At 55.9% G+C, this 12,110-nt stretch overlaps 1 protein-coding gene across 1 annotated transcript in view; it reads right to left on the bottom strand.

Moving 5' to 3' along the window:
• Positions 1–790: 790 nt before the first annotated feature.
• VEGFA (vascular endothelial growth factor A) overlaps positions 791–12,110 on the bottom strand; it is a 67,685-nt gene continuing 56,365 nt past the window's right edge. The window contains exons 7-12 of the mRNA XM_061146241.1: positions 9,447–9,643; positions 8,552–8,628; positions 8,168–8,197; positions 6,214–6,285; positions 4,975–5,106; positions 791–2,763 (exon numbers count right to left, since the gene is read on the bottom strand). Of these exons, the coding sequence (XP_061002224.1) occupies positions 2,742–2,763; positions 4,975–5,106; positions 6,214–6,285; positions 8,168–8,197; positions 8,552–8,628; positions 9,447–9,643 (530 nt within the window). The 3' untranslated portion in view covers positions 791–2,741. The remainder of the gene's footprint in view (positions 2,764–4,974; positions 5,107–6,213; positions 6,286–8,167; positions 8,198–8,551; positions 8,629–9,446; positions 9,644–12,110) is intronic.

The raw sequence follows: 12,110 nt of genomic DNA, 5'->3' as shown, positions 1-12,110 counted from the left end.
TTATGTATTCTTCTATTTGTGAAATTGCGCTTCTCTGTCTTTTCACCCACCCTCACCAGACGTATGAGGGTTGGAATTGTGTCTCATTCATAACAGCATCCCAAGCTCTGGCACCATGGCTGGTGGCCCAATAAATAAAAGAAGCTAGAGAAGTGGATTTGGAAGCATTGTTCATAAATGCCAAAGTCCCAGACAGCTTCCACCTTCCCCGGGACTGCATGTGAGACAGCCCTGAGCAGCAAGGCAAGCCAGGGAGTCCACATAGGGGCAAGCAGAACTTGGGCCCACCTTCCAGAGGCTCAAGGAACTGGAGAACCACCATGTAAAACTCAATCACACCCTGGGGTTACAGGCCCCACATGAGTACTTCTTCCTACTCCCAGCTTGTTGCAGCCAAGGCTCCAGCACCAAACCCAGACCCTTAATGTCCTGTGGGAAGCAAGCCCAGACACATAGCTAGTTTCTTCCCTGACACGGGCCAGCACCTGAATCACACAGTACCTGAAGGCAGCCCTACTCACTGCAGGGACCTTGGCTCCAAAGGAGCTGTCTCTCTCTCCCCAGTTTCCACAGATGGCAAAGAATGGATGAGCTCCCCCAGGACCAGCCCAGCCAGAATGGAAGGACTCTGGCCCCAGCACAATGAAGAGGGTCACCCCATAGCCTATACACCTGGAACCCCTTTCCCAGACCTCAGGCAAAAGCCATGTTTCCCATGGAAGGAGGGAAGGGGGGTGCAGGAGAAAGTCTGGAACAAAGATTCAATGGAGAAGGAGAAACCAGGAGGAGCTTTGAGATCAGAATTAAATTCTTTAATACAAAATGTTTTTTTCTTTAAGATATATCTGTATTTCTTCGTTGTTGTTTAAAAATAAATATGTACTACGGAATATCTCGAAAAACTGCACTAGAGACAAAGATGTGATGTTAATATCTTTTTCCCCACAATTATTACGGATAAACAGTAGCACCAATAAATAAATGATAACAAATATTAAAATTAAAAAAGGAGAGAGATTTAGTATGTAGAATTCTCTATTTTTTCTTGTTTTGTTTTTACATATAAAAAACAGAATAGCAATGTCTATTTTATCAGAATCACATATATACATAAACATATATATATATATATATATATATATATATATACAAACACAAGTTGCCAAATATATATATAGTATGTAGATGTATATTGAAACCTTATTTCAAAGGAATGTGTGGTGGGGAGCCAGGGGAAGGGGGAGGGCAGAGTTGAGTGTTAGCAAAATTAAATATCTGTTCAGGACAAGCTAGTGACTGTCACCGATCAGAGAGAGAGATTGGAAACAGGAGTTTTATACACAAAGACCAGTACAAACAAGAGAGAGTGAGAGAGCAAGAAATACATCTCATAAATAGTTGAAATTAAATATTAACCAAGAATACTGAAAAAAACCCTACTCTTTAATTAAATTAACTGTTTTAATTTCTAATTTAAAAGGGATATTAAATAAGTACCGTATATAAAACACTTCTCTTTTCTCTGCCTCCAGGGTGGGCACGGGGATCCTGCCCTGTCTCTCTACGCCGCGGGAAGGGTTGGGTCGGGTTGGGTAGGGTGGGATGGAGGGACGGAGGTGGGTTAACCACTCACACACACACAGCCAGGTCTCCTGGAGGGGACAGAACTAGTGGTTTCAATGGTCTGAGGACATCGCGCCCTCCTGGGCTGCACCCGGGGAGCAAGACTGGGAGAGGGCCAAGGCAGAGGCCCTTCCCTCGGAGGACCAGCTGTCACCGGGGTGGCCCTTCCTCCACCAACGTCTCTTCTCTTCGCTGAGACATGTCGGTGGCCTCCTGGGCATCTCGGAAGCGGGTGAGAGGAGGTGAAGGCTGCCCAGGCTCCTGAGTCTTCCAGGCAGTGCCCCTGGGAGGGGGCAAGATGCGCGCGGAGGGGGTCTCCAAAGCACAGCAGTGTCCCGAGTCTCCCCCAAACTCCTGGTCAGAGCCAGCGTCCTCGTCCTCTGTACCTGTCAGCTGTCTTTCTGTCCGTTTGACTCGGGAGAGAGGCTCGGGGCCAGGGCTGGGTTTGTCGGTCTTCCCAAAAGCAGGCCAAGTTTGCCCCCGTGCCCTGGCCTTGCGCATTCCCAGACAGGGGAGGGGACCCTGGCTGCCTTAAGAGGGACAAAAAGACGATGCCAGACTCTCTCCTTCTGTCCTCCTCCCTGTCGGGATCTGGGCGGGGACATTCTCCTCCCAACTCAAGTCCACAGCAGTCAAATACATCCAGTGAAGACACCAATAACATTAGCAATGTTAATTTTTTAAAAAGAATATATATATTTTATATATATATAAAATATATATATTTATTTTTATATATATAATATATATATATATATAAATGTATGTATGTGGGTGGGTGTGTCTACAGGAATCCCAGAAATAAAACTCTCTAATCTTCCGGGCTCGGTGATTTAGCAGCAAGAGAAATAAAATGGCGATCCAATTCCAAGAGGAACCGTGCTGGGTCACCCGCCCATGAATGCTTCTGCCGGAGCCTCACGCTCCGGACCCAAAGTGCTCTGCGCACAGCCTCCTCTTCCTTCATGTCAGGTTTCTGGATTCAGGATTGTTCTGTCGATGATGGTGGTGGTGGTGGTGGTATGGTGGCGGCGGCTATGGGTCGTTCTGTGTCAATCTTTCCCGGTGAGACGTCTGGTTCCCGAAACCCTGAGGGAGGCTCCTTCCTCCAGCCCGGCTCACCGCCTTGGCTTGTCACATCTGCGGGGACAGGGGAGACAAAGGCTGGGGGTCAGGGCCAGGGGAGGGGCTCTGGTGGGGAGGCTGCAGCCCCCTCCTTTCTGCAGCTCGAGGTGGCAGTGGAGAAGACAGAGGAAGCACAGTCCTAGCCTCCGGGAGCCCCTGCCCAAGGGCTCCCCCCCCACCACCACTGCCTGAGCAGGAGCTAAGCCCAGGGCTCCCAGGCTGTCCTCTGGACTTTACAGCCCAGCTGCGACAGGACAAAGACAGGATGACATCTCATCACAAGCAACAGATGAACATGCCCCCGAGAACGGTCCCTGCTTGACATTTAAGAGCTGACGGGTGAGCAAAGTTGGACCGAGTTAATCAGCAAAGCGTCCCTGCTGGAGATGTTTCAGGGCAGTCCCTATGGGGCTGGCCTGGGGGAGCGCGTGGGGGAGAGCAAAGGATGGGCCTGTGCAGGGGCCAAGCGGGCCAGCCAGCTGGGGAAGGGAGGCTCCTGAGGGACGGGGATCCAGCAGGGCTTGGGGCCCTCGGGAAGGTGAGGGACACACCTCCTCTCTCCGTCTGTGCCCACTGTCCAGGCCTCCGCGTCAGGCCCCGGGCACCAGACTGCCTTTCCTTTTCAATGTGCTATTTAACTTAGGGTGGGGGAAGCAAAGGGGACTCCTGGAGCTCTCCCATCATGCATCAGGCCCTGGGCGGCTCACCTTTTACCCTCCCCATGTGAGGAAGGACCAGAGCAGACTCTCCCTTCTGAAAGCCTAGAAATGGGGACCTAAGCTTCCAATCTGAGGACGGACATTCCCCCATACAGCCAGATCAAAGGAGGGGTTTGGGTAACTTCACTTGGTCCCCAGGTCACTGCAGACATCCCCCAGTCTACCTCTACAGAATCATCACCATGGTAACCCCAGGATGGCAAGTCCTTTATCTTCCTTGAGGCCCTGGGAGATGCAGAGACCCCCTCATCCAGCCCTGGGGTGAGCCAGAGCCCCCACCCCCCCAGCAGAGTGTACACTTTCGGTCTTCACGTACTGCCAAGACAGACAGAACCCACAGCAACACCCCGCAGCCTGGTCCCCAGCCTCTCCCGACACTCACAAGCCACAGGAACACGGAGGATGCAGGAGACAGCCACATTCGAAGGACTTTGTTAATTAAAGAGGCATCTGGACTAGCTGGGGGGGTTGGGGGGGGCAGCCCTGGCCCTGGCCCTGCCTGGGAATCCCCATAAAAGCCTCTCATCCCAGGGTGAAGCTTGCGCTGGCCCAGAGGGCTCCCTGCCTTTGAGCACAGGCCAGATGATTAAAACGCCATCAAAGGTATCAAAAGACTGCCAACCACCAGTCATGGGCTCCTGTTCCTTTCCTTACCCCTGAAAATCACTCATGTACTCACTCACCCACCTGACACTTCCCTGGCTCCCGGTGTGCACAAGGGACAGAGGTACAGATACCCGGGGGTCACACAGATGAATAAAACCCAGGCGTGAGGAACTCACAATCTAGTATCAGGAGAATGGGTGTGGCTCCTTCCAGCCACCCATCCTGAGGACATTTGAAAATAACAGGTGGGCTGTTCTGGGTTGCTGCCATGATGACCGGAGTATTACAGTATCAGTTGTGCCCTGACAGTAATCTCCTATCTGCCCTAAACCAACAGCCAGGGCCCATGCCCTCCAGGCCCCCAGTCTGAGGATGCACTCAACCCCTGTCCCCACGGAGAGACACTGAGGGGATGAGAAACCGAGCAGTGTGGACCTCAGAGGCGGTGCCGAAGCCCCCCGGCTGTCTGCACTTTGTAGAGGCAGCATGCCCCCAATGGCCAGACGGGCCCTCCCTATTAGTAGCAAAGGTAGTCATCACAACATCAGGACCAACAGCCCACCAGGAGCAGGACCACAGGACACAACACTCAGCTTGCGTCCACACCATCACAGGAAGCCACGCTGGCCTGCCCACTCAGGCAATCAGGGCAAGCTCTGAACAGGCCCCGCCAGGCTGGCCAGCGCCTGCCGCCCAGCACAGGGGCCCCCCAGGAGCAGAGAAGGCGGCAGTCACCAGGCGGACAGCTAGAAGCAGAGCAAGCAGCTGGCAACTCTCAAGTGCGCGCTCGCTCACTCTCTCTCTCTCTCTCTCTCTCTTTCTCTCTCTCTCTCTCTCTCTCTCTCTCTCCCCATCTCTGTGCAAAGCCCCTCTCTGACTTGCTCGCCCTCTGGGAACCAACCTGCAAGTACGTTCGTTTAACTCAAGCTGCCTCGCCTTGCAACGCGAGTCTGTGTTTTTGCAGGAACATTTACACGTCTGCGGATCTTGTACAAACAAATGCTTTCTCCGCTCTGAGCAAGGCCCACAGGGACTGCAAAAGGCAAAAGGAAAGACATCTAAGCTAGAGCGTCAGCAGAGAGAGAGAAAAAAAATCCATGCAACACCCCTACCACGTCCGTAGCTGCACCCCCACCCAGCTCGCGGGCCCCCACACCCTTCCACGCCCTGGAAGGCTCCGATGCCACAGCGGAAGACAAGAGAGAGCGGCGGAAAGAGGCAGCAATAACTAGAAGCCGGCCCGCAGGAAGCGGCGGACGCGGCTGGGCAGAGTGCGAGGAGCGGGCTGGGCTATCCCACGGGCACAAGTGCAAGTCTCAGGCCACGGGGCCCCAACGGCTACCACCCCTGAGAAAGCGCCTTGACTCTCCAACCTGCTAGGGGTGCCAATCGGGGCCAGCTTCTCCCTGCGTGAGGGCTCACGCCCCGGCCGCTCTGCCAAAGGGCTGAGGCAGGGAGTGACAGCAGGCTAGGCCCAGAGGCAGGGTCCACGGGCCAGGCCGCTGGTGGCCAGAGGGCTCCCCACCGCCTCAAACCCAGAGGAAGAGGCCACTCTTGGGGAAGGCTCCTGGCAGTGCCATGGGTTGGGCTGGAATACGGGGCTCCCCTCTGGAGGCCCCAAGTCTGCGAGGAGGGGCCACAGGGGTGTTTGCCCCCACGTCCTCCTTCAGCCAACAACAAGCTGCCTCCTGTCATCTGCGCCCCTTCCTTACGCCACATCTGCCCTCCCCACACCGCCCCCCAGCTTCCAGAGAAGTGTGGAAGCCTAGAGCGGTGGAAACCAGTTGGGTGAGCAGGCATCCGTGCCGGGCACCCGCGCCAACATGGGCCCGCCACCAGTGCCCAGTGGGTGAGGGAAAAGGCGGTGCCCCAGCCAAGCCAGAGACCCCCTCCCTGAATCCTGCAGGCCCAGTCTGCCCACCCTCCCGCCTCCCCCCCTGGACTGGTAATGCCACCACCATGTCTACCCCCTGTGCCGATTAGTGGAGTGAGAGTGAGAGAGAGACGCCGGAGGAGGGAGGCCGGGAGCCGGGGAGGGGACGGGGAGGAGGGGGAGCTCTGGGGTCCTGCAGGTGGGAGTTTGACTGGGGGCCGGGGAGGCTCCGGGCGGGGGGAATGAGACGGCAGCGGCACCACGTACGCGCTCCAGGATTTATACCGGGATTTCTTGCGCTTTCTTTTTTGCCCTTTGCCCTTTCCTCGAACTGATTTTCTGGAAAATAAAAAAACAGAGACAGACAGAGAGAAAGCGAGGGGGAAGGGGAGAGGAAAGGAAGCAGTGAGGGGCGCAGGACGCAGGACACGCTCCGGGGCACGTGGGAGAGCTTGCACACAGGTACACAGGCGGGATGGGGACGGGGTGGCGGGCACTTTGAAGGCACCCTCGTCTCACTTTAGCCACCCTTGGGGTGGGGGGGCTTCACCCACTTTAGCCACACCCTAGCAAGGCTGTGAGGGGGGACCAGAGGCTGGGTGGAGGACCCTGGACCTGCAGGCCTCCACACTTGTGGTGTCTCCTGGTCCCAGGCAGGGGGGCAAAGCGTAGAGGGCCGGCTCTGTGCCCGGCAGCCCTGAACAGGTCTGACCCTGAAGGTCAGGGCCTTTGGAAGGAAGGCCAGGATTTGGGGAGGAAGTCAGAGACCTGACTGGCTGAGGGGTAAGGGGGGGCCGTGTGTAGGCGTGTGCTCCAGGCACCTTCTGCCTTCTTCACGTCCAAGTACAATGGCAAGGGGGTCCCTCCAGGGGCCCTGCCTCCGTGAACCCCGGTTGTGGGGGAGCAGCTATCTTGGAGCTGGCACAAAACCAAGGGCGGCACATGAAAGGCGCAAGCTAGCCCAGCCATAACCTGGGCCTAGAGGCGGGGCTGGGTGTCCTGGGAGCCCCAGGCAGGCAGCAGGGTGGGGTGGGAGTTAGGGAGGCGTGGGGAGGAGGGGCCTGGGCGGCCCTTGGCAGCAGGTCCTCTCCCCAGCCTGTCAAAGCCTGCTACACCATCTCACCAGACTCTCTTCCGAGCCCAGGCGAGCCCCCCACTCTCCCTGTGGGCAAGGCAGGGATTTGGGGAACGGGCAGGTGGGGGGGGCAGGCTGAAGCCTGCCCCCTCAAGGGAACCAGCACTCTCCACACCTGCCCACACCCCCCCCACACCCCCACCGAGAATATCCCTCAGGAGGACAGCCACAGGGGACCACAGGAGAGAAGAGAGGGGGGAAGGGATGGAGGAGAGGGAGAAAATACTGGAAGGAGGAGGGTCTGCACTCACTCGCACATTCTCTCTGCGCCTGCTCTCCCCACTCAGCCACAGCAATACTGGGAGCTGGGGGCTTAGGGAAGAGGCAAGGGGTCGAGGCCTCGGGGGCTTGTGTCACCAGAGCGTTGGGGGGCAGATGGGACGGTGGGGGGTGCGGGAGGTACTCTCTCTCAGTCTCTTCCCCTGCAGGCTCTCTCCTATGCCACCTGCTCACCCTGTCCTGAAGGCTCACGGCCCCCAGACCTCTCCCCCACTGCTCTATCCTGACCTGGCCCTCCACACTGAGCAACTAGAAGCCTCAGAAGATGGCCAACATTCAGCTCTTTCTCCCTGGCCACGGGGGCTGAGCGGCTCTGGCCTGTCTCACTCCCACAGGAGGGCACGCATCAAGAAAACACCACAGCTGGCCCCCCAGTCCAACTGCACCACCACTGCAGCCACTGAAAGAGGCCACTTCCTCTAACACACAAAAGCTGGCCTCTCTGCCACCCACTCCCTCTCTCTGCCATGGGTGATGGGAGGCTAGAGCAGGCCCAGGAGCCAGCGTCCATGCTGGCCCCACACGCACCAAGACCGCAAATCCCGGCCAGGAATGGCCCGGAGACGCATCATCTCTTCCAAAGGAAGCTCCAGGCACCAGGCTGGGTTTTGTCAGTCATTCTAGAGCTGTCATCCTAGGACTTGCTCCATCCCGCTGCTGCCACCACGAGTCCCCATGAAACCAACTCTCAGACTCAGGTGACCCCCCCGCCATCAGACCCCAACTCCCTGAGAGAGGAAACCAAGAGCCCCAAACCAAGACAATTAGTCAAGGAGACGGAGAAGGGCGAAAATTGTGGCCACTTACTTTTCTTGCCTTGCTTTATCTTTCTTTGGTCTGCAGTGGGTAGAGAAAAAGAAAAGAATAAAACAGACAGGAGTTCAGATGGTAATAGTAACAATAACAGTAACATAGTATTTATGATACATCAGTACAGTTTTAATCTCTTGACATATAACAACTCACTTAATCCTTATAACAACGCTAGGCAGTATGTAATACTCTTATTGTGCCCATTTCACAGATGTGGAAACTGAGGCACATTAAAATAAAACCGAAATGGCCACAGTTATACAGCTGGAGGGTGAAAATGGGTTAACATGCTTCACTCTGGAACATGTTTAACTCTGGCCCAGAACAAGCCCCCTGCTGCTGTTCATTGAATGAATGACTCCAAGACTCTAGCCTTACCTGCATTCACATTTGTTATGCTGTAGGAAGCTCATCTCTCCTATGTGCTGGCCTTGGTGAGGTTTGATCCGCATAATCTGAAGGGAAGGGAAGCAGATCACAGAGGTTAGTGACCCAGCCAGCCATACCCAGGTGGGAAACCCCATGGCTCTTGCCACTCAGCACCCAGGGGTTCTACAGAGCAGGAAAGAGTGGTGGAAGTATGAGGGGACCAAGGGCTCTATGAAAGAGCCTCAGGCCCACCCCAACTCCCCCCCGACCCTGCTGACCTCAAGGAGCCCCTGCTTCTCTTGAGGGCAGACATGTCTGCAGGGTTGGCCAGGCTGGGAATTCAGGTCCTGGGTTCTTGCCTCTCCCCTCCCTCCCCTCCTGTTATCCCCTCTAGGCCTCACCCTACCCCCAGTAGCCACCCAAGAGCCACCCACTCCTCCCTGGGGTCTCAAGAGTTCCCTCCAGCCCCATCCAGGCTGAGACATGCCCCATCACCAGGCAGCACCAACGGACTGACTTTTTAAACTCCCCACAGACCAGACTCATCCAGCTTCCCAAACAGAGCCCCCAAGGAGGTAGGGCTGTCTTCCTCCAAGAGAGGAAGGGAGGAGGGGCTCCTGTCACAGGTGTCAGCCCCCTCCTGAGCCCAGGGGGCAGAGGTCAGGAAGGAGGAGGAGGTAATCAGGGATTGCTGGAAACCTGGGCTCAGAAACGCAAGCATCTTTTTCTCCAAAGAGGGTGAGACGCCCGCATCTCCCCTTGACTGACTCCATGGCAGGAGCTGGGCAAGGCAAGCCTAGCTCCTCCCTTTAAGAGCTGCCCAGGAAAGGGCCGGGGAACACCTGGGGCCAAAGCCTGAGGGCACCCCCCACTGCCCCCACCCCGGCTCCCTGCTGGTGCCCACCTGCATGGTGATGTTGAACTCCTCGGTGGGCACACACTCCAGACTTTCATCGTTACAGCAGCCCCCGCACCGCATCAGGGGCACACAGGACGGCTTGAAGATGAATTCAATCTCATCTGGATACTCCTGGAAGATGTCCACCAGGGTCTCAATGGGACGGCAGTAGCTGCGCTGGTAGACATCCATGAACTTCACCACTGCATGGAAAAAGGGTGACACATGAGCCCAGCAGGTCACATAAGAGATGGCCGGCCCTTCTCTCCACCCAGCTCTGTAAGGCCTCTCCTTTCTGTGAGAGGTAACTGCCATGGGAAAATGTCTAACTTAAGTGTCTCAGGCCATGGCTGCAAGTCCTTCCCTAGCTTTCCACCGCCAACAATGATGAAGACCTGTGTTTATTCTAAAGATTAAATGGTGTTGTCAGGTCCCAAGGGAGTCAGCCTGCCATATCTGGTCCCCTTGCCTCACACCATGACAGTCAAGCCGATCCCTAGGTCAACTGTGAGGCCAGAGGGCAGTCTGAGCATGCTGGGGGTCTCTAAGCTTCCCATGAGAGGAGGAACAGCCAGCTTGGCAAACCTGCTCTCCACTTCCCTTCCACCTCCCCACAGCAACTGCTGCACCATTAGCCCCCGACAGCTACCTAAAGAGCACTTCTTCTGTGCTCTGGCGCTGTGTACCGGAGTCCGTGATGTTACCCCAGACAATTCTCCCCCCATGGTACTGCGAGCTTCTGGTAGGACCCACCCTCCCCCTGGCTTTACAAATGGGGAACTAGAGGCTTAGAGAGGCTGAGTAACTGGCTCCAAGGCCACATTGCCATTAAGTCACATAGTTAAAGCTGGCTCTGAACATCAAAGCCTCCCCAAGCCAATGTCCTGTGAAACAGAAGGGGAGCCTTGGGGGGCACTCTGCCACCTGCCAGACCCCCTCCCCAGATACGGGCTGAGGAGGCAGTGGGCATCGGCCCAGGGGCTGGGTCCGCCTGGAATCAGCAGGTGGCTGTGGGCGGACACACTGCGCTGTCCCTGCCAGCCACCGATAACCCCACCCAGGAGGGCAAACTGCTTGCATCATGGAAAAAACGGTGCTGCCACTGCAGTCACAGAGCGCTTCTAGAAGCTGATCTGGAGGGAGACCAGGGTAAAGACAACTTCCCAGGCTGGCCGTGGAGCCTGGGGTGCACCGGAGCATGAAGGGGTGATTCTGGGCCACAGGGGCGGGGCCCTTGAGAACACATGAAGTCAGGACTCCAAATGGCTGCTTCAAACTGCGGCCTGGTCTGCTGCTCCCAATCACCCCTCCATCACCACCACCACAGAGCAATCCTGTCCCTGAAATTTTCCCTATACAGAAGGGAAGCAGCACCCAGCTAGCAAGGAAGCCTGGGCCCTGGCCAGGACTCGGTGTGACCTTGGGCCAGTTCCTCCCTCTTTGGGCCTGAGGCTCTGCACATCTGTGTAAGTGGGTTGGGCTGATCGCTAAAGACACCAGAACAAGAGGCTGAAGTAGAGGGTTTTGCCTTCCAACTCCAGCCCCAAGAACAAGTGCCCTTTTCTCAGCCCAGAAGACACAAGGTTGGAACCCCACCATGGCATCTGAAGTGCATACCCCCAGCTGCCTCCCTGTCAGAGGCCATAGCTAAGTCTCCCCTCACTACTCTAGCCAGAGGTGTAAAGGAAGATGAGCCTGGGGGTGGTGGGGGTATACAGTAGATTAAGGATAATGTGAGGGGAAGAGGGGGAGGCTACAAGTGTGAAAACAGGAAAGAGAACAAAAGAGGCTCCTAGACTAGTCTGAGGTTTCTGCTTTCCCCATCCAGACAATGGGCACAGAACTCTCCACTGCCAAAAGGGTTAGGATCAAGCGTCATCAAAAAGAGTATAAACCAGAGCAGGGACCTGAATAAGTCCTTTTCTAAGCCAAGTCTATATTGAAGAAGATGACTAATCAAGAATTCTTGACCTGACACTTCACCCTGCTTGGGAACAGGGTGGCCAAGACTTTGGGGCCACAAGGACAGAACAGCAGAATGGTCTGGCCTGGGTCATGAGTTGGTAGCTGAGGATAAAAAGATCCAAGGTGGGAGTTTCTTGAAAAAGCTCCCTGGGATCCCTGAGGACCCCCAGGAGGTGGAGAGGAAAACCTCATCGCACCCATCACACCCCAGCCACTGTCTCCAAGGAAAGCTGTCCTGCTTTTTTCTCAGGCATGGGTACACAAACACTCTAACTTCAGGCTCGTGGCTTTCCTTCTTTCTTGAAGACAACCTTTTTTCCCCAGCAGACAAAGACCATTTGTCTCGCCTCTCCCAGACCACAGAGAGAGACCACTGGAAGCTGAGGGGGCTGGGTGCACCCTGCGAGCGGGGACTGTCAGTGGCACAGCAGGGAAGCCAGGTCCTGGGTCCAGGAAAGGACCCCCTCCCTCCCAGGTGAGGAAGGAGGCAAAACCAGCCAGGCATTACCAACAGCCTGGGGAGTGTAAACACTGGCCCTGGCCACCACCTGGGCCACCTGATTTGGGTCTGGGAAACTCGCTTGGAGAAAGACCCCCAGGGCCTTTCCTTCTCAGAGGCAGAACACAGGAGTAGAGGCTACATTCAGTACTGGGGAGAGCCAGGGCGTCCCTGGAGAAATGGGAGGATCCGTACTCCAAACCACA

This window comes from Dama dama, chromosome 7 (genome assembly GCF_033118175.1).
Source record: "Dama dama isolate Ldn47 chromosome 7, ASM3311817v1, whole genome shotgun sequence".
Classification (NCBI taxonomy): domain Eukaryota; kingdom Metazoa; phylum Chordata; class Mammalia; order Artiodactyla; family Cervidae; genus Dama; species Dama dama.
This window is presented reverse-complemented; position numbering and strand designations above follow the sequence as displayed.